The sequence below is a fragment of the Orcinus orca genome, chromosome 11, assembly GCF_937001465.1.
Source record: "Orcinus orca chromosome 11, mOrcOrc1.1, whole genome shotgun sequence".
Taxonomy (NCBI): Eukaryota; Metazoa; Chordata; class Mammalia; order Artiodactyla; family Delphinidae; genus Orcinus; species Orcinus orca.
The window spans coordinates 83,437,410-83,460,782 of NC_064569.1; the positions used below are offsets into that span (position 1 = coordinate 83,437,410).

At 38.6% G+C, this 23,373-nt stretch overlaps 1 protein-coding gene and 1 long non-coding RNA gene across 4 annotated transcripts in view; both read right to left on the minus strand.

The window, feature by feature from the left end:
• Positions 1-23,373, minus strand: part of LOC125960514 (uncharacterized) — a 234,738-nt gene that overhangs the window by 92,691 nt on the left and 118,674 nt on the right. The window lies entirely within an intron of this gene.
• WASHC3 (WASH complex subunit 3) overlaps positions 1,866-23,373 on the minus strand; it is a 53,427-nt gene continuing 31,919 nt past the window's right edge. The window contains exons 6-8 of one of the 3 annotated variants that reach the window (XR_007470247.1): positions 16,453-16,517; positions 3,388-3,778; positions 1,866-2,117 (exon numbers count right to left, since the gene is read on the minus strand). Coding sequence is in view for 2 of the 3 variants with exons in the window: in XM_049694740.1 (XP_049550697.1) it covers positions 11,755-11,896; positions 16,453-16,517 (207 nt within the window). In the remaining variant the exon portion in view is untranslated. Of the gene's footprint in view, positions 2,118-3,387; positions 3,779-4,427; positions 11,897-16,452; positions 16,518-23,373 lie in introns of those variants that run through there. The other 2 variants (XM_004269460.4, XM_049694740.1) reach the window with 2 other exon arrangements.

Here is a 23,373-nt window from a genome sequence, read left to right on the forward strand (position 1 = left end):
ACACAACAAACCCGTAAATGAAGTAATCATGGTGGCAGAGATAGAGGCTAGGCAAAGACCCGAGAGCTTGAGCTTTGTCTAAGGCTGATGGAGTTATGTCACTGTTGAACACGTGATCTGTCAGCAGCAGAAACCAATGACTCGTAACACTCCTTCAGGAGATAAATTAGCCACATGGGAGCAAGTTGTTTACATTAATTTCCTTCCACCTTGGAGGAGGAAGTAATTCTTTTCTATTGTAATTAATCTGTGTTCTTAATTCAGGCTTGTTTTCCCTTCCATCAGTACCTCAGTCATCATTACTATCTGATAGTCTACAGAATGCCAAAAAAAAAAATGCTTATTACAGATAAGGTATCTTGAATTATATTACCTCAGATTGAGGAACTATTTTGTAGTAAATGAAGAGCAACATGAATTACTGGATCCATGATCCTATCATATGCAGCATTATCCAGAAGCAGTCAATCTAACACAACAATGAAATGGACTATTACAGCATCTGCTTAGGCACCAGCTGAGAGGTACAGCCTGCAGGGCTGGGGTGCTATTTTCTAGGAAGTGATACATGCACTATACCAAAGGCCAGTATGTAATTCCATGTCCCCAGCTGCTAGAATTTATGGGTCTAGGAGCCAAGAGGATAGAAATAGGACTGGCCCTTCCTACCACCATTCTCAGTAACCTACTTGCAGAATTGTGCTTCCCATCCCCCCTACCACCTTTGGCTCTGCTGAATTGGAGGTCCTGTTTCCTAGACAGGGGAAGAGGAAAAAGCTAGAACATTTCTATCAAGAAGCACAGTAAGATTTCTACAGAACTGAAGCTACTGCTGCCAAACTGATTCTGTTGGGCTGCTCATGTCTGTGGGACAACAGGCAAGAAAAGGGAGTTAATATGTTGGTTAACATGGAGAGCTAGGATTACAATTACAAAATGAAACAAGGAGGATGTGTCTGGAACTCAGGCGATTCATTGGGGTGATTCTTGATGCTTCTATGCCTGGTGTGAGCAGCAAACAGACAAATGTGACAATCACAGCCTAAAAGGGGCAAAGTAACCAAGGCCCATCTCTGAAGGGATGAAGGTCTGGGTCACTCAACCAAACTAGACCTGCTGAATTTCTGGAAGAGAGCAAGGAAAGTCTCAAATGGGTGATGCAGGAAAGAGATGATGGATATGAGTTTTGGTCTTGAGTTCAGTTGTAGCACAAGGAACTACAGCTTGTCTCGCTAATCCTCCTGTGTAGTCTTCTACAGACTGTGGCTGGTCATCATTCTGAAGATCTGGCAATGAAGTAGACTTAACACTGGACTCAATTCTGAATAGGCAAGGGGTAGACAGCAGCAAACACCTCTTTTGCCCCACATCACATCCCTTTCTCAACTTCTGCTATCAGCTCACTCTGAACCACACTGAAACTACTTTCAATTCAATTTCTATTTGACGATAAATATAATAAGAATATCTAACTTTGATAGTATATGAACTAATGGCCAAGTTGTGAAAAGCTTTACATGCTAATAAATACTACCAATAAGTTCCAGATCCACAATAAATATGATATATAAGCTTCCAGCTGTCACAGAAAATTTCAATCCAGTATTACTTTCTGCCAGAAATTTCTTTAACAACTCTTAAGATACAAATGTACATAATACTTTTCATGCTAAAATGTTCACAAAAATTGAATATTTAGCCAAATTCACTTTTTTATTTTGCATTGAGTCTATTTTTGATCACTAAACTCACACTGACTTCATTTTAGATGCTCACTGCATCCCTCAAATATTGAGTACTTTATTTAGGCGATTCTGCTTTTCAGTTCAGGGTCCTTTATTTTGGTAACAAGACATACTGCCAGCTTATTATAAATGCTTTATTTATTTATTTTTTAACATAGAGGAAGCTTGGTGGTGGATATGTAGCCATTTGATGCTTTTATGACTAAGAGTTAAAGTTCAGGTTCTCTTTCTTATAGAATGTAAATATGCACCAACACATGTATATGTAATTGTTATCAACATTAAGCTTAGTCACTAAAAGAAGATTCGCTGTCTGAACTTTCTTCTATATTTTTTTCACCTTCGCCATCAGGCACTGGAGCGTCCGGCCTCCTAAAAGATAAGGAAAAAAATTTTAATGTTTTTTCCAGTTGAAAAAGAGCACTAACTGTAAATTAGGTTCATCTTAGAATACTGCTGCTAATAAATCTGCCGAATCTGCGTCCTTAACTGAGAGTCTCCTGCTCTCCGCCACAGCGTGCTTCTTGCTGGCTTCTCCAGCACCATGGGGATTCAGTGCTATTCCTGTACAGGCCACGGCACTGTTTTCTCCTGCCAGTCCTTACACAGTGTGCTACTTCAGCACTTTCTGCTTCTCATTACCATGGAGACCCAACTACAGACAGAGATGCGTCTGAAGAGGCTGGCATGACCAGTGCTAAATCCTTGCAGCCTCCAAGTGTCCACGAGGTACAGAGAAAGGAAAGCTAGAAGTGGAAAGAAAAAGAAAATCTTCATGTTGAGGAAAGCTGCAGGGAGCAGTTTTAAAATGGAAGAGAGTTCAAGAATGGCCATTAAGAAACACAGGCAATATGGAAATTTTGCAGGGGAAGTGAGTGCCTGTCAAAGAAGGTTCTTAATGTCTGCTGAATGTTTTCACTTATATGTTTTATCATCAGAGAAAGAATATAAGAATGAGTTGGTAAAAATAATGTCTTGAAGGTTCCCTAAGCACAACAAGAAAATGTGAGAATAGTTAAACTCCAGCTTTGCATAGATGTGCTATAATAAACTACATGAAATTTAATGGTGTCATTAAAACAGTCAACTAGATAGGCTCCATGGAGTTTGTCAGTAAATCATTTAATCAGTATGGCAGCACTAACACTCAGGCCCTATTCAATCTAACCAAGGAAGTAAATTAAGCCAATAAAGTATACTTGGGGAAACTAAGAGGGAAAGGAAGAATAATATACCTGCTCTTTTTTAATAAAAAAGCTACAAGACTTATTTCTCCCTCAGGCTCCTTGATTCTTATTAAAGATTTAGGACACCAACAAATAAAATTCTTCTTTGCCACAAATATAATTACTATTACTAAAATAAGAAAATGTAGTCTCCTATTTACCTTTAGTTATAAATTATGGCTGAGTTTTGACGTATACTTTTTAATATCATATCTGTCATGCTACAAAACAGAAGAAATGCTGGCATTGCTCTCTAGCAATGGGTCAAACATAACCCCGTTTGCTCTGCTGCACAATTTTAGATTATGCCTATGAGGAAGTCACATGTACTCAGTACAATAAAACTTTAAAGCTGGGTACAGCATTTATAGGTTTTGTTTGTATGTATGTATGTATGTACGTACATACTTACTTACTTATTTATTTATTTTGGCTGCACCAGGTCTTAGTTGTGGCACGCGGGATCTCAGTTGCAGCACGTGGATTTCTCAGTTGTGGCATGCGGACTCCTCTTTTTTTTTTTTTATAAATTTATTTATTTATTTATTATTTTATTTTTGGCTGTGTTGGGTCTTCAGTGCTGTATGCGGGCTTTCTCAGTTGCGGCGAGTGGGGGTTACTCTTCGTTGTGGTGTGCAGCCTTCTTATCTCAGTGCTTCTCGTTACGGAGCACCAGCTCTAGGCGCGCAGGCTTCAGTAGTTGTGGTTCACGGGCTCTAGAGCACAGGCTCAGTAGTTGTGGCGCACGGGCTTAGCTGCTCCGCGGCATGTGGGATCTTCCCGGACCAGGGCTCGAACCCATGTTCCCTGCATTGGCAGGCATATTCTTAACCACTGCGCCACCAGGGAAGCCCCGGCATGTGGGCTCTTAGTTGCAGCATGCATGCGGGATCTAGTTCCCCCACCAGGGATTGAACCTGGGCCCCCTGCATTGGGAGCACAGAGTTGTACCCACTGGACCACCAGGGAAGTCCCAGCATTTATATGTTTTGACTGATTTTCCATCTGCCTAAAATACTAACACAGAACCACAGTCTTCATCATTCTCCATAGAAGCAAGAACTCTAAAAGTAGTGGGCATAAATACTGGGCACATAGTCCCCAGTAAACTTCTCTTTGCTATATACATGATTCCTTACTGTGTTCATTTTATTAAAAAGGAAAACATTACCAGAGGAAATTATTTGAATACTACTTCAAAATTATATTAGTATCTATGGCAACTCAAACAAATAAAACAATGTACATAACTCCCCTAACATAAATGCTACTTAAGAAAATGATAAAAGCAGCTTAGGCCTAGAATGGAGTGAAATTATAAAATTAATTTTTGTGTGTAACCATTTTTTAATATATGTGATGCTATATAGCATAGTGGTTAAGAACCCAGACTCTGGAGCTAGATTGCTTGGGTTTAAATCCTAGCCTTACTACGTACTTGTTGAGCAGCTTTGGGGAAGCTATTTAACCACACTGTGTACCCAACTCACTGATGGGATTGTTGTGATGATTAAGATGAATTATTAAATGTAAAGTATACTAGTAATATGTGGCACATAGTAAGTATATTAAATAAAGGTTATCTATTATTATTATTCTCATCTATCATGCACCTACTACTTGCCAAGAACTGTGTTAGGTGCTGGAGGTACAGAGATGAATAACAAGCACTTACTGCTCTGAGGAAGCTGGTAATTTAGTGGGGGAGACAGAAATGCAAACAAATTATTGTTACACAGTGTGACACACAAAAATATAATTGTACTAACTACACTTGTTTGAAAAGAAAAGGTAATTCACTCTACTAGGGTTGGTCACAGAAGACTCCAGAGAGGTGGAGACACTTGTGAAGGTGTGTGGGATGAGTGTGAATTTGGCAGAAACAGAAAATGTGGGAGTAAGTGGGGATGAGAGTATCCTGAGTAAAGAAAAAAATGGGAATGGTGCAACACAGTACATTTGGGACATGTAAGTTTTTCAGTAGCTAGGGTGTAAAGTAACTGGGGTACAACAGTAGATGAGATTAGGTCATGCAGGGGCAATAGGTGGAGGGTGGGGAAAAGTTATATGAAATGTAAGCTTTCACTGAAATTACACAACTAAGTTTAGGAATCTTAAGTAGTCATTTCGGGTTTTTTTGTTTGTTTGTTTGTTTTGCAGTACGTGGGTCTCTCACTGTTGCAGCCTCTCCCGTTGCGGAGCACAGGCTCTGGACGCGCAGGCTCAGTGGCCATGGTGCACGGGCCCAGCCGCTCCGCGGCATGTGGGATCTTCCCGGACCGGGGCACGAACCCGTGTTCCCTGCATCGGCAGGCGGACTCTCAACCACTGCGCCACCAGGGAAGCCCTCGTTTTTTTTGAAGTATAGTTTATGTACAGTATTATATAAGTTACAGGTGTACAATGGAGTGATGCACAATTTTTAAAGGTTATACTCCATTTATAGCTATTATAAACTATTGGCTATATACCCTGTGCTGTACAATATATCCTTGTAGCTTATTTATGTCATATGTAATAGTTTGTACCTTTCAATCCCCTACCTCTATATTGTCCCTCCCCCTTCTCTCTCTCCACTGGTAACTACTCGTTTGTTCTCTATAACTGTGTTTGCTTCTTTATTGTTATACTCACTAGTCTGTTGTGTTTTTAGATTCCAGGTATAAGTGAGATCAGACAGTATTGGTCTTTCTCTGCCTGACTTATTTCACTTAGCATAATGCCCTCCAAGTCCATCTAAATGGCAAAATTTCATTCTTCTGTACGGTTTAGTAGTATTCCATTGGACATATATACCACATCTTCTTTAACCATCTGTTGATGGACACTTAAGTAGTCACTTATTTTTTAATTGAGGTATAATTCACATACCATAAAATTCACCATTTAAAACTGTACAAATTAGTGTTTCTTAGTATATTCACAAGGTTGTGAAAACATTACCACTATCTAATTCCAGAACATTTTCATTACTCCAAAAAGAAACCCAAAACCAATTAGCAGACACTCTCCATTTCCTTTTACCCTCATCCTCTGACAACCATGAATCAACTTTTCTGTGTCTATGGATTTGCCTATTCAGGACATTTCATATAAATAGGATCAAGGATATTCAGCCTTTGTGTCTGGCTTCTTTCACTTAGCATAATGTTTTCAAGGTTCACCCATGTTGTAGCATTTATCAGTACTTCATTCCTTTTTATGGCTCAATATTATTCCATTGCATGGATATACCACATTTTGCTTATCCATTCATCAGTTGATGAACATTTAGGTTATTTCTACTTTTTGGATGTTATGAATAATGCTGCTAGGAACATCCGTGTACAAGTTTTTTTTTTTTTTTGGCGGTACACGGGCCTCTCACTGCTGTGGCCTCTCCCGTTGCAGAGCACGGGCGCCGGACGCGCAGGCTCAGCGGCCATGGCTCACAGGCCCAGCCGCTCCATGGCATATGGGATCCTCCCGGACCGGGGCACGAATCCGTGTCTCCTGCATCGGCAGGTGGACTCTCAACCACTGCGCCACCAGGGAAGCCCTGTGTACAAGTTTTTGTGTGAATGTATGTTTTCAATACTCAAGTATAAACCTAGGAGTGGAACTGCTGGGTCATATGGTAGCTCCATGTATAACTTTCGGAGGAACAGTCAAACTTTTTACCACAGTGGATGCACCATTTTACATTTCCACCAGCAGAATATGAGGGTTAAAATTTCTCCATATCCTTGTCAACACTTGTTATTCTCTGTCCTCATTCATTTTTTTCTTTTATTGTGGTATGACAGACATAACATAAAATTTACCAACTTAACCATTTTAAAGTGTACAGTTCAGTAGTGTTGAGTATACTCACAGTGTTGTGCAATCATCACCACTATCCACCTACAGAATTCTTTCCATCTTGCAAAACTGAAACTCTGTACCAATTAAATGATAACTCCTCATTTCTCTTTCCTTCCAGCCCCTGACAACCACTCCATTACTTTCTGTCTCTATGAATTTGTCTGAGTACCTCATATAAGTAGAATCATGTAATATTTGTCTTTTTGTGACTGGCTTATTTCATTTATCATGTCTTTAAGATTCATCCATGTTGCAGCATGTATCAGAATTTCCTTCCAGTTTAAGGATGACTAATACTCCATTGTATGCACATACTACGTTTTGTTTACCCATTCACTTGTGGATGGACATCTGGGTTGTTTCCACCTTTGGGCAATTGTGAAAAATGCTGCTATGAACACAAGTATACAAGTATCTGTTTGAGTCCCTGCTTTCACTTCTTTTGGGTATATAACCAGAAGTGGAATTGCTGGATCATATGGTAATTCTATGCTTAATTTTTGGAGAAATTGCCATACTGCTTTCCATAGCAGTTACATCATTTTACACTCCCACCCACAGTGCACAAGGTTCATATTCTCACCAATACTTTTGTTTGCCCTCATTCATTTTAAAATAAATTTAGGGCTTCCCTAGTGATGCAGCGGTTAAGAACCGTCTGCCAATGCAGGGAACACGGGTTCGACCCCTGGTCCGGGAAGATCCCACATGCTGCGGAGCAACTAAGCCCGTGCGCCACAACTACTGAGCCTGTGCACCGCAACTACTGAAGCCCACACACCTAGAGTCCGTGCTCTGCAACAAGAGAAGCCACCACAATGAGAAGCCCATGCACCACAATGAAGAGCAGCCCCCACTCACTGCAACTAGAGAAAGCCCATGCACAGCAATGAAGACCCAAAGCAGCCAAAAATAAATAAATAAAAGAAAAGAAATTTAAAGCTATTTTGAATTGGAATTGCTATGAAAACAAAAGAAAAGCTACACACTAGAGTTCCTTTTGTACATAAAAGAGAAAAACTTCAAAAATCATGAGACTCAAATGAGGTAATACATGAAAGCATTTTATAACTTTTAAAAGCTTTACAGGGCTTCCCTGGTGGCGCAGTGGTTGAGAGTCTGCCTGCCAATGCAGGGGACATGGGTTCGAGCCCTGGTCTGGGAAGATCCCACATGCCGTGGAGCGGCTGGGCCCGTGAGCCACAATTACTGAGCCTGCGCATCTGGAGCCTGTGCTCCGCAACAACAGAGGCCGCGATAGTGAGAGGCCTGCGCACCGCGATGAAGAGTGACCCCCGCTTGCCACAACTAGAGAAAGCCCTTGCACAGAAATGAAGACCCAACACGGCCATAAATAAATACATTAAAAAAAAAAAAAGCTTTACAAATGTTAATATAATAATAGAACTCACAACATCATTTCCAGACTGGATATTCATATTCTTAGGGGGAACAGAAATTTGGCTTTTTATGTTATGATCAGAATTGCTCTTGCTTGACCATATATATATATATATATATATATATATATATATATATGAATGAAATGTTTGTTGTAAATTTCTTCATAGAAAGAAGTTTTAAAGATATGTTTAAAAAGGTTGCTACTTTAAACTACTGGCTACACTTCATTACTAAAATCTGAAAATGAAGACTGCATAATCCTCTCAATAGTTTAAACATATAAGTGAATCACTAAAAAAGAGTACATCAGCAAAATGCAGAAAAATATATAAAGTCATAAGTATATTCATGATTTATCATGTATATTTTTCTAAAATCTCAACCTTTAGTAGTTACAATAGAAAACACTAGCTTGGTAGCTACATTTTAATAAGCATATTTATATAATTTGTGGCATCCAGATTATCAATAAAAGTCTTAGTAAAAGCAAAATTTTTTAAAGTTCAACTTTAAACTCTTTACTAAGTTTAATTTGTTTAAAAAGAAGTATTTTCAAAGAAGTTACTAGGTTGACCTGAACTAAAAGTGAGCCAAAATTTAGAAAGGAAAGGAAAGAAGGAAGTACTAACCATATACAAATCAGTACTTTTTAGCATACCAGATGCTGTGTGCATTTTGTCACCTTTCTCCCATTTATGGGAATAAATAAGACTATCAACCACAATCCCTATTGCCCTCATCCCTTCCTTATACTCTTTCTTTGTTACAGTCACATAATCCAGGCCTGGCAGGTCAGAAGAATCTCTTTACCTGGAAAGAGATCAATTCAAGGGAGTGCTCATACCCAAGCATGACAATCAGAATGCTTCCCCAGAAATGAGCCTTGGATTATGGAAAAGGGGCTCTCTTTCCTTTCAGTTGGCAAAAACTAGCAATATTATAGCTATTTAAAATATAAAGCAAATATTATTTGCTAGTTCCTTGTTTTCCAGGAGGAAAGGAAGCTCATCAGCAGTAGGAGAGAAGTGGATGATTATGCCAAGGAGTAAAGGTGGACAGAGGTGCCAGGTGAGAGAGAACGCCAGCCAGCCAGTACTGATGGTGCTGCGCCCCTGATTCTGTCCTACTTAGACTTCTTAGGTTTGTGAGTCAATAACTTTCCTTTTTGCTTAAGCTAGTTTGAGTTAGTTTTTCTGATCCTGTACATAAACTGAGTCTTAAAATACAAATATCATTGGTTTGATTTGTTTTCATTAAAGAGATATTTATATTCGTGTTTAAAACCACAGCCACTTTAAGGACACCAAACAACATAAACATTCTTTGGAAAAACATTTATTTATGTAGGTAAATAGTTTAAAGATATTTTTAATTTTCTTTAAATTTAAAACAGTTGAATGTAAAGCAGATTAAGTGGCAAAAACATTGTTAGTAAAACTACTGCTGAGTAGGAGGATTGTGGGGAGAGGGTGCAATAGTTATCATTCAAATCACTTTTCAATATCAACTAGAGCACATACAAAGTTTTAACGTCACATTATACTTGTCAATTAGTGTTGTTCTCAGAGCTTTATGCAATGGCAATAAGTGGTCTTAAGGAAATAGCAAAACACTGAATTCCTGAACTGAGATTGCAGTGACTACATAAAGACATTTGGGGTAGTTAAAAAAAAAAAAAGACAATTTTGACTTTGATGTTACATAGTAACCAGTAAGACTTACTTCAGCATTACATTTACTCAAACTACACATACTTTGGTCTTTCCATTTCTGAATGCCCATCAAGACAGGTATGTCCCGCCCTTTGTGGGAATCTGTGGCAGATTCCCAGAGCCAGAGAAACAATGTAATGTCTAATAGCATAAAGAAAAAGAAAGCCAGCCATCCTAGGTAAGATGGGTTTCTGCTGTTTATCTTGGGGTTCTTTACTTCCAACAACTCTCTATCTCTTGCTTGCTAGACACTGGAAGACCACAACTGCTTTTTTTAAATATATTTATTTATTTTAGTTTTGTCTGCGTTGGGTCTTTTGTTGCTGCGCGCGGGCTTTTTCTCTAGTTACAGCAAGCAGGGGCTACTCTTCGTTGTGGTGCACGGGCTTCTCATTGCGATGGCTTCTCGTTGCGGAGCACGGGCTCTAGGCGTGTGGGCTTCAGTAGTTGTGGCACGCGGGCTCAGTAGTTGTGGCTCGTGGGCTCTAGAGCACAGGCTCAGTAGTTGTGGTGCATGGGCTTAGTTGCTCCGCGGCATGCGGGATCTTCCCAGACCAGGGCTCGAACCCGTGTCCCCTGCATTGGCAGGCAGGTTCTTAACCACTGAGCCACCAGGGAAGACCCATAACTGCTTTTTAACACCACCTCTTTGATATTTTTATTATTTCTTACTCTTGTGATCAAGGTCTCCAACAGTGGACTCATCACAATTTTCTGACATTGTTTTTTTTCTGTCCTATACTTTCTAGTCAGTCTGCCAGCCAGTGGTCAAGGTAATTACCCTGAATGGAATCCCAGCTCAGCAAAAACTAAAAAAATGGAACGAGTAAAAAAACCTATTTTGGGGGACTTCCCTGGTGGTCCAGTGGTTAAGACTCCACGCTCCCAAAGCAGGGGGCCCAGGTTGAATCCCAGGTCAGGGAACTAGATCCCGTATGTTGCAACTAAAACATCCCGCATGCTGCAAATAAAGATCCTCCATGCCACAGCTAAAGATCCTGCACGCTGCAAAGAAGATACCCCATGCCACAACTAAGACGCGGTACAGCCAAATAAATAAATAAAATAAATATTAAAGACAAAAAAAACAAAAAACCCCTATTTCTGGAATTGTTCAGTCGGGGAATTGAGATCAATTCTATCCGTAACCAGCCAAAACCCAACCTTTAATCCATTATATTGTTCTGTAGCAGGAGACAGACGAAGATCATTGGCAGATAAGGTATTCCATTAGAGGGCAGGAAAATCTGCTGGATATGCCTTAAATATAATTAAATAAAGTTTTCTTGCTTTCCAGTATCTGTTTGGTTAACACTAATGAATCTCCTCTTGCCTCAGTGACAAGTAGGCTGAGGTGGTTACTTCTATTTCTGGCAACCATAGTCATGGTCATTCCACAGGCTGGGAGGAAGGTATAAATGTACTTTGAATAGATAAGTCCAGGACAAATGCCAGCTGAGCTGGTTCTGTTTAAAGCCTGCAAAGTAACTTGCTTTCTTTAGCCAAATCAGTATGCTACGAACTGCACCCTCCTACTATTAAGAGTGTGACCAGTTAAATTTCAATTTCAGAAGTTTGTTCTTTATTTCTATTTTTTTGTTTTTTATATTTATTTTATTTATTTATTTTTGGCTGTGTTGGGTCTTTGTTGCTGCGTGCAGGCTTTCTCTAGTTGCGGTGAGCGGGGGCTACTCTGTTGCAGTGTGTGGGATTCTCATTGTGGTGGCTTCTCTTGCTGCAGAGCACGGGCTCTAGGTGCACAGGCTTCAGTAGTTGTGGCACACGGGGTCAGTAGTTGTGGCTCGCGGGCTCTAGAGTGCAGCCTTAGTAGTTGTGGTACATGGGCTTGGTGGCTCCGCGGCATGTGGGATCTTCCTGGACCAGGGCTCGAACCCGTGTCCCCTGCATTGGCAGGAGGAATCTTAACCACTGCTCCATCAGGGAAGCCCCAGAAGTCTGTTCTTTACTACAAAGTTTAAAATATAGATTTTTCAGTTTGGGAAAACAGAGAGTATAACTCAAAAGGATAATTACTCTGTGTACGTTAAATACGTCTTTGTGGAGAATACAGTGGTACACAGGCAACGACAGGACTCTAAACAAGTTGGGATCCAAAAGCCTGGTAAATACAATTGTTTAGAACTTGCTACAGATTCCTCCGTTAAAACATTCATAAATCACAACTAACATTTACTGTTTGTCCAGAGCTGTGCTAAGTGCTTACATCATTCTCTTACTCAGTCTGAACAACTCTATAAAGGGTGAACTCTTCTATTTCCCATTTACTGATGAGGAAACTGATGAATAGATTGATTAGGTAATTAGTGCAGGGTCATATAGCTAGAAAGTGGCAGGGCAGAATCTGGACCCCAGCAAGTAGACTATTTCTAAAGTCTGCCTTAGCCTGAGCCTTAACCATCATGAATTTCGTCTCTTGATGGACAGGTCCAGAGGCTAGTCTATGTTGGAGTAGTAAAAGTAGTAATTACTAGGTAATAATAGTAACCTTAGTTATGGGACATAAATGTAAGCATAGAACAGGGTAAGAAGAAACATTTTTTTTTTCTGGTAAGAAAAATCTAGGCATTGATTGAAAATATTTATAAGGCATGATTTACCTGTTCTATATTTCTAAAACAGATAAAACTTAAAATTTTCCATTTTCTTTCCCCTTAAACTCTTTTGAGTATGATGGTGAAAAAGAGACTCTTTCACATATCTTTTGATTTCACAGCATTTTTTTTTTACTAATTTTTACAAGCTAAAAAGAACTAATTCTTGGTTATATAAGCACTACTGTTATTTTCAAAAACTTGGATTTGTAAGAATATTAAATAATCAGAAGTAGCAAACAAATACTATTTATTTGGTAATTATCAGGGATTTTCTTCAGGTTTATAGACTTTCTAAATTTCAGTGATAGTCATTTTTGAAGGAAAATAGCCAGGGTTTCTTCTCCCTTATCATGTAAACTGTTTTGGTTCAAAATTACGTACTCTCCCTAGGTTCATCAGAACCATTTTTTTTTCAATCCCATATATATGTGTTAGCATACGCTATTTGTTTTTCTCTTTCTGACTTACTTCACTCTGTATGACAGACTCTAGGTCCATCCACCTCAGGAATCAAGACGCAGATGTAGAGAATGGACTTGAGGACACGGGGAGGGGGAAGGGTAAGCTGGGACGAAGTGAGAGAGTGGCATGGACACATATACACTACCAAATGTAAAATAGATAGCTAGTGGGAAGCAGCTGCATAGCACAGGGAGATCAGCTTGGTGCTTTGTGACCACCTAGAGGGGTGGGATAGAGAGGGTGGGAGGGAGACACAAGAGGGAGGGAATATGGGGATATATATACACATATAGCTGATTCACTTTGTTATAAAGCAGAAACTAACACAACATTGTAAAGCAATTATACTCCAATAAAGATGTTAAAAAATAAACAAAAACAACATAGCAAAATTACGTACTGTCAGCTTCCAAACTGTTATATACACAAGCCAACTGAATAACAATGTATTTTCTGATCAGTATTTATTTCTATATTAACCTCAGTTTTGCTCTTTGCTCAGTGCAAACAGATCTAGACTATTTCTTCTTACAGTAATATGAATCTGTCTTACTACCTAAAGCTAACAGAAGAAGTGTATGTTTATACTTAAAAGACAAAAGAACAGTCTTTACTGAAAGCTCTTGGCTGAGCTAAATATGTACATAAGATTCTAAATAAAAGTACACTCTTTCCTTGGATGGCACATTTTCTTCTCCTTTATCATCTCAGACTTTCCCCTCAAAGCGAGGCTCCTTAACTTTTATGTGAACATGATTCCCAAAGTGCCAGAATTCCTCCTTAACAAGGTGATTGATTCCACTTATATCTAGCTAAATGTAGTGGGAGCTGGTTTTCTAGTGGTAGTGGTGATAGGTTATAGTGAGTCACCCTATTCCAACCAGCGCCCCTTGTGACCAATGGCATGTACTTGTGAGGTAATGGGTCAGAATTCAGGCTCCAGGCTGTGGTTGAGGCTGAGCTTTTCTGTTAAGACAATGTTAACTGTTACTGGAATTCTACCCTAAAACTTGGCACCACTTTGCAACTGAATGTTTCTCAACGTTTACAGACAATGACATGCCCTCAAACTTGCTAAGTGAGATACATCAAGGAAGTATTGGGAGTCCTGGGGGTTCTCCCCTTGGTTGTCATCCATGGACTTCTTTTTTTCTTTTTTAATATTTATTTATTTATTTTTGGCTGTGTTGGGTCTTAGTTGTGGCACGCAGGATCTTTCGTTGCAGCATGCAGGCTTCTCTCTAGTTGTGGCGTGCAAGCTCCAGAGCGCGCAGGCTCAGCAGTTGAGGTGCATGGGCTCAGTAGTTGTGGCAGGCTCCAGAGCACGTGGGCTCTGTAGTTGTGGCACAAGGCTCTCTAGTTGTGGTGCTTGGGCTCAGTAGTTGTGGCACGTGGGCTTAGCTGCCCCACAGCATGTGGGATCTTAGTTCCCTGACCAGGGATCGAACCCCCATCCCCTGCATTGGAAGTCGGATTCTTAACCACTGGATTGCCAGGAAGTCCCATCCATGGACTTCTTAAGATGGCGATACCTAAATGGACTCTTTAAGAATATGAAGTCAGCCTGGCCATTTAAGATGGGGGAAGGAAGTGCCATGGGGAGGAATACAAACATTCAAAGACACCAGGATAATGATACATTCAGAGAAATGCCAGTAGTTTGCTACAGCTGCAGGAGATAGGGAAGTATGGATGAATGGCAAGAAATGAAGCTTGAGTCTTGATGATAAAAGCATTTATTTGCAATTCTAAGATGTTAGGCTATATGTTAAAGGCAGTGGAGAATCACAGAAAGATTTGTATGTATGAACAGATGAACTATATGAAGAGATCCACTAAGTTTTTAGTGACAGATTGAAAGAGAATAGGAAAACCAACCAGGAGTTATTATAATAATTCAGGTGAAAAACGATGAGGGCTTGAACTAAACAGCAATGGCATGGAGGCATGTGATCAGATGTGAGAGATTAAAAAAGAGAAAATCACAGTGACTGACATGTTAAGGGGTAGAGAGAAGGGCTGAATCAAGGGTGACTTTCAAGTTGCTAGTGTGGGTAGATGGTTGAAGTAAAGGATAATGAAGTAGGTTTAGGCTGGGCAGAGGATGAAGTGAAGCCAGTAGGGGGTAAAGGGACTGGATTATAGCACTTATAGGGCTGCTTATAGGCCCTATAGCTTATAGAGCTGTTAGTTTTCCATTTATTACATTTTCTCTAAAGAGAAAAATCATGATTTTAAAGGTCATTTTAGCTCTCTGTTAGTATAGAAGGTCTACTGTGTATTTCCAGAAGCAAAAAAGAGGTCACAGTCAATGTTAAAGATATTCCAATAAGTACCAAAATGGATTAGACCCATATGTTCAATTCACATTAAAGTATATGTCACAATCCATCTGCTTTTAAAGTGTGTCAGAAACAATTTCCAGAGCAAATGCCAAATATCCTGGAGATGCTTTAGTTCAAATTACCAATTATACCATTGTACTTGAACTGTTTACTACTGAAATACATATTAAATGGAGATACATGTGGGAAATCTGTTCCTGCAGACTTATAAAAAATTCTTAAATTTCATATTTTGAAAGATAAAATATGAGGAAAAGATTGTATATATGAGGGGAAAACTGCATACATTTTCTTGAAGGGCTGAGAGCCAAGAAAAATTCCGAAGTATACTGCTAGTACAGTATGAATGCCTGCATAGCTACCATAGCTAAATACATTGGGGTGAACTAAAATCCCAAACTGGAAAGACTCTTTACAAGTGTCTAGATACTTGCAAAGGAGACTAGTTCTGAATAATCCATTACGATATATTTTACTCAGGATGAGCTATGTAGCCAGGTTTGTCTGGATGGAGTAAATTACTGTCAAATTTCTGAGCCACAAATTTTCAGCATTTCTCAAAATTTTTTTTTATAAAACTCACACAAAACAATATCTAGTTTCTAATAACCATTACTGTGGACTTAGAGTTACTCTATTTATTTCCCCATCTGGCTCAACCTAGATCATGTAGAGTAAATTTCCTATACACTATAAGGTCTTAAATAAAAAACTATAGATAATTCAAGAGAGAGAGAGAGAGAAAGAGATGGAGGGAAGGAGGGAGGGAGGGAGGAAAAAAGCATGGGAAGAAAAAGAGCACTGCTTCTTGAAGACACTACTGCTGTGCAACAAAACTGTCATCAAATTCTATCCCTTTTGCATATACAGATTCATCATCAATCTATTGAAACTACTCCTAAAATGTCTTAAGGCTAGTTTTAGTAGCATAGCATAGATTTTTCACTTTTTAAACATAGCAGAGACACTGTTTATGAAGGTGGTCTCCTCAACCATAAAACACTGTATAGGAAAAACATATAGAGCTTGAAATATTTTTATTATCACTGATAAACTCATCATCTTGGCAGTAATATCATTATATTAGAAGAATTACTTACTCAAGAAGATCTGGGTCTAGTCCTTCTGATATCATTTTGTTTCTTATTGCCATGACTGGAACACCCTAAGCAAAGAACACAAGATAATAATTCAATTATTAAATATACCTCCTTCATAAAAACAGACAAATAAACCAATGGAACAGAATCAAAAGCCCAGAAATAAACCCAAGCAACAAATATTTGACAAGGGAGCCAAGAATACTCAATGGAGAAAACAGTCTCTTCAATAAATGGTGCTGGGAAAATTGGATATTCACACATAAAAGAATAAAACTTGACCCCTATATCTTGTACCACTCATAAAAATTAACTTGAAATGGATTAAAGACTTAAATGTAAGACCTGAAACTATGAAACTCCTAGAAGAAAACATAGAAAGAAAGCTCCTTGACATGGGTCTAGTAATGATATTATGGAAATCATACCTAAAGCATAAGAGACAAAGTAAAAAATAAACAAGTGAGACTATATCAAGCTACATGTAGCTACAAAGCTACACAGTAAAAGAAACCATCAAGAGAGTGGGAAAACTGGGCTTCCCTGGTGGTGCAGTGGTTAAGAATCTGCCTGCCAGTGCAGGTGACATGGGTTCGAGTCCTGGTATGGAAGATCCCACATGCCGTGGAGCAACTAAGCCCGTGCGCCACAACTCCTGAGCCTGTGCACCTAGAGCCTGTGCTCTGCAACAAGAGAAGCCACCGCGATCAGAAGCCCACGCACAGCAACGAAGAGTAGCCCCCACTCGCCACAACTAGAGAAAGCCCGTGCACAGCAACAAAGACCCAATGCAGCCAAAACTAAAATAAATAAAATTTATTAAAATAAAAATAAATAAAATTTATTAAAAAAAAAGTGGGAAGACAACCTACGAAATGGGAAAAAATATTTGTAAACCATATATCTGGTAAGAGGTTAATATCCAAAATATATAAAGAACTCATACAACTCAAGCAAAAAACCAAATAATTCAATTAAAAAATGGGCAAAGAACCTGAATAGACATTTTTCCGAAGACGATATATGAATGGCCAAGAGATACATGAAAAGACGCTCAATATCACTAGTCACTAGGGAAACGTGAATTAAAATCACAATGAGATATCACCTCATGCCTGTTAGAATGGCCATGATCAAAAGACAAGAGATAACAAACGCTGGCATGGATGTGGAGAAAAGAAAACCCTGCGCATTGTTTGTGAGATTGTAAATTGGTACAGCCACTGTGGAAAACAGTATGAAGTTTTCTCAAAAAATTAAAAATACAACTACCATATGATTCAGCAATTCCAGTTCTGGGAGTATATCCAAAAAACCCAGAAACACCAACTTGAAAAGATGTCTGCATTCCCATATTCATAGCAGCACTATTTACAATAGCCGAGACACGGAAATAACCTAGGTGTCCACTGAAGGATGAATGGATAAAGAGTGTATATATACACAATGGAATATTATTCAGCCATAAAAAACAGGAAAATCCTACTGTTTGTGACAACATGGGTGGATCTTGAAGGCATAATGCTAGGTGAAATAAGTCAGACAGAGAAAGACAAATACTGTTTGATCTCACTTATATATGGAATCTAAAAACAAAACAAAACAAAAAAACAAACTCATAGAAAAAGAGATCAGACTTGTGGTTGCCAGAGGCAGAGGGTGGGGGTAGGAGGAACAGGAGGAAGATGGTCAAAAGGTACAAACTTAGTTATAAAATAAGTAAGTACTGGGGATGTAATGTACAACATGATGACTATAGATAACTTTTCCTTATATCATACAGCAGTGTTAACAGAGTAGGTCCTGAGAGTTCTCATCACAGGTGAATTTTTTTTTCTTTTCTTTTTATTGTTTCTATGTGAGGTGATGGATGTTAACTAAACCTACTGTGGTAATCATTTCACAATATACGTGAATCAAACCATCATGCTGTACACCTTAAACTTTTCAGTGATGTATGTCAATTATTTCTCAATAAAACTGGAAAAAAATAAAAAATAGAAGCCAGGAAAAAAAGCCTCCTTTTAGATGGTTCATTATTTAAAATAGCTCTATTTTGCTTTTATATTAGTATGTGCATAGCACTTGAATAATCTAATAAGATACATTTTAACTGACTTAATGGAATTAGTGCTATCTAGTACCACATAAGCCCAGATTAAATCATTTGAGCTTATCTATTACTAATTCTGCTGGATAGAAGCCAGATATCATATTCTCACTCTTCTTATATCACCAAAAGAAAGAAAACATTGATAAGTCAAATGATTAAGGCCTTGGCTGGGATGGTGTCATGAATACTTAACAATATGAATAAATGTCTTTTCAAATAAAGATTTCAGAGCTTTCTACTCTTAAGTATAGCTATGTCAATGTTCTTTTCATAAGTAAATGGTCCAATTTCACTTGGACACATTATGCAAAAAGGTCAAATAGAATTCAAGAACTCTCTTGGGATTATATTACACATCTTCTCTATACCAATACAAACACCATGTAATGATAATCCTAGAAGTGTATAAGTCACAAAAACATTGAGAACATGTGAATTTCAAAGTTCAGGATAAGAACATCAAAACAGTAAGAAGAGGATATGTCAGAAATAAATACAAATTTACTTGAAAAGGGGACTAATTTGATGTACAAATAAACATTTATTGAAAGCTCACTTATAAAGCTTTAAGGGGAGAAGATGCAATCAAGTCTCTCTGTCAACTCCTCCTCTTGCCCCAAAGATCAGGAAACACTAATCAGATGTGTTAAATTTGAGGACCTTGATTATACCACCTTCAGAAGTAAGTGGGGTCACCATGCTTTAAAAGGCTGTATACATGATTGGGACCCTCTCCCTCATATCTTTTCATCCCACGTGCAGAAAGGGTGTGCTGAGCCAGAGTCCACATGGGAAAAAGCTCAATCACCTCTCTACGCTGTTGCATACTCTTCTCTTTGGCCCTCCCTTGTCACTAGCCAGGTGTGACATTCAGTTTTGAACCTAAGGTACAGAAGAGGCCTTAGGAGCTCTGATACTCCCATCCAATTTCGCAGAGCCCTACCCTGAAGTTTCTGCACTAACCCAGCTAAGGTTCCCTTGCTTTCTTCTGCAGTTGTCCATTGTCTGTTTTCTGGTCTCAGGGATCTTACAGGGTTAGAAATAAATTTACTGGGGTTAGCGGTAGAATTCTGATATCACAATCCCACACCTCAATGTTTAACACCACAATGGCAGCACAGTGCTTTATGCTGAGAAAATAACAACATAATCAGCCCCTGCCCTCAGAGAGTACAGTCTAATAGATCTGTTAAAAAGATGATCACAATACAGTCATAAAATTGATAACAGAGACCTGCATAATGGGCAAGGTTAGACCCAAGGAAAGGCAGACTGAGCTGAGGACCAGCAAAGAATTTGCTGAGGTGAGTCTTGAAGAGGGGATATGAGCTTATTTAAAATAAAAACCACAGGGCTTCCCTGGTGGCGCAGTGGTTGAGAGTCCGCCTGCCAATGCAGGGGACACGGGTTCGTGCCCCAGTCTGGGAAGATCCCACATGCCGCGGAGCGGCTGGGCCCGTGAGCCATGGCCGCTGAGCCTGTGCATCCGGAGCCTGTGCTCCACAATGGGAGAGGCCACAACAGTGAGAGGCCCGCGTACCGCAAAAAAAAAAAAAAAAAAAAAAAAAAAAAAAAACCACAAAGGCTCAGAAACATACATATAAATTTTCAAATAATCTATCCATACATAAACTTGTTTCAAAAATATTTTAAAGAACAAATATATACTTGTCCAGCTATTTCCCTCCAAAATGCTGATTTTATCTTACATTTCATCCAATAAATCTGTGTAAAGATACAGGCAAGTATATGTAAAAAATATGAGTCAAATGGATTATAAATTCAATATGCAGAGCTTTCAAAATTAATGACCATGTATCTCTCATAGAAATGTTACAGATCTTGCCAAATTAAGTTCAGATTATTAACTACAATCCTCATTTTAAAAATCAGAAAATGTATTAAAAATTTAATCCTCACCAAAAAAAAAGCCCCAGAAAGACTGTTGTAGAAAGAGTCATAAGATGCCTTCTACAACCATAATCTCTGATTTTGGCTATGGAGGAGAAAAAGTCAAAGTTCTCTACAGCTTGCTAGGTTACAGGAGGTTGGGAAAGCAAAGGCTTTTTTGTTTTTCAAATTCACGGGTTACCCGGAAGACTCTCTCCTGAAAGAGGCAAGGCTGTCATTTACAGGCCCATCTATGCATTCATTTTCATAACTGTTATGTTTTATATTATAAATTGGTAAAATATAATGTTAAGACTCCGATAATAAGACACTTTATATTTTTAACATCTTTACTGGAGTATAATTGCTTTACAATGGTGTGTTAGTTTCTGCTGTATAAGAAAGTAAATCAGCTATATGTATACATATATCCCCACATCCCCTCCCTCTTGCTTCTGCCTCCCACCCTCCCTGTGCTATGCGGCTACTTCCCACTAGCTATATATTTTACATTTGGTAGTGTTTATATGTCAATGCTACTCTCTCACTTTGTTCCAGCTTACCCTTCCCCCTCCCCGTGTCCTCAAGTTCGTTCTCTATGTCTGCGAACAACAGACACTTTAAATGCAACCTAAATACTAGATGGATGAAAATAAATGCATCATCATAGAATTCTCTTGAAAACCATACTTCTGAAAGCAATACTGTTCCATGGGGCAATCTTTAATGTATTCTGAAAAGTGAAATATGGTAGGTTAAGAAGACAGAGAAGCTAGAAGATAAAACTTTGGATCTTTCGTTAGCTTATGAGGTTTAAGGATAAAAGAAAGATAGAAAAAAAGCAATTACTTGTTTTGGGGCATCCAGCATGAACAGACTCTTACATTTGGAATAAAGTAAGCACAAGATCACAATTTGCACCACTTTAAAAATATATTATCTGGAGCTAAGACTTGAAAAATTTTGAAATAAAATGTACTTAATAATAACTTTGTAATAAAAATTATTTAATTTTAATAGTAGAGGAGAAAGCTGACTACTTGAACTACAAGGTTGGAAATTTTTACTTGATAATTAAATGTCACTCAACTCTTTAGTATAACAGGGAAAGTTAGGAGTTTGAAACATTTCATTAAAAAAACTCTGAAGTGCTAGGGAGAAATGGGAAAAAGAGCAGAGTTAAGGTCATACTTTAAAAAGACCTCTCAGGGCTTTCCTGGTGGTGCAGTGGTTGAGAGTCCACCTGGCAATGCAGGGGACACGGGTTCGTGCCCTGGTCCGGGAAGATCCCACATGCTGCGGAGCGGCTGGGCCCGTGAGCCATGGCCGCTGAGCCTGCGCATCCGGAGCCTGTGCTCCGCAACGGGAGAGGTCACTAAAAAAAAGACCTCTCAGTTTTTATTAACTATGGTTTGATGGTATAAGGTCTTTCGACAAACTCAACTATGTGATTTATTTATTATGCTTTAGCATAATCCACAGGATATCATTGGAAAGGTTATATAAATAAGTTATAAAGCCGAGAAAACAGAAGGGAGGAGAAGTGAGGATTGAAAAAAGTTTCCTAAAATATAGCAGAGAAAGTGGTATGGGGTTGGAGAGGGGGAGGCAGTAGGTGGGAAGGGAGAACTGGGGAACAGGGAAGTTGGTGAAATTTGATAAGCTTCCTATTTTATCATTAGTTTCATGGAATTGGTTACAGTATAAGAATAAGAGAAGCCTGAATCTGTAACCTCCATATTTTATCCTTAGTTTCTTGAAGCTGGTTACATCACAAGAATACAGATACTACTAAAGTTTGGTGAGTCTTTAGTCATTTCTGTATATGAATATAGATAAAGGAAAATACATATAACTATAATATCTTACCCTATTAAAGACTTTACTATTATCATCACCTTAATACAAATCTGATTAAAAGCTCAATACAAAAATAATTTGGCCTATGTTCCAAAGGACACATTCCAAAGAGATTTGCTGCTATGTTTCCAGAGATGCTGCTTAGAAAATTTGTTGTTTTGCTATATTCTTCCTTAGAGGTTAAGAAACGGAGTCTGGTTTGTTAAACATCAAAAAGAAGTGTCCAATTTCTGATCTCCAAGAGACAAAGCTACTGGTGGTCTAAGGAGGACATGAGAGACCTCAAAACTGAAGTCTACTGAACTGTGGGATTATTTTTGGCAAGTGATAATGGCAGTTTGTCCAACATAAGTAATGAAGAAGAGAGAAGGCAGCCATAAGTCTGATGTTCCAAAAAATCATGTCTGTATTTGCGTCACTGGAGAAAGTGTGTAAAGAAGCCACACTAAAGAAATTACGATGGCAACACTAATAGTTACACACTACTTTCTTATATCACAAAAACTGTTGGAGGCTTATAGGACTGCCAATATTTACATTTATTTGTTATTATGTTAATGAAAGCCAAGATACTAAATTCCTTTATAAATCATGTTGAAATTCTCCTAAAGTTTTAGATTAGAAGGGGAAAAAAACCCTCTTACTCAATCTAATAGAAATGACTTCTCTTTTTAAAAATAATAATACTCCAGAGGTTCCTTAAAAAACTAAATATAGAACTACCATACAACCCAGCAATCCCACTACTGGGCATATACCCTGAGAAAACCATAATTCAAAAAGAGTCATGTACCACAATGTTCACTGCAGCTCTACCTACAATAGCCAGGACATGGAAGCAACCTAAGTGTCCATTGACAGATGAATGGATAAAGAAGATGTGGCACATATATACAATGGAATATTACTCAGCCATAAAAGGAAACAAAGTTGAGTTACTTGCAGTGAGGTGGATGGACCTAGGGTCTCATACAGAGTGAAGTAAGTCAGAAAGAGAAAAACAAATACCGTATCTTAACACATATGTATGGAATCTAAAAAAAAAAAATGGCTCTGAA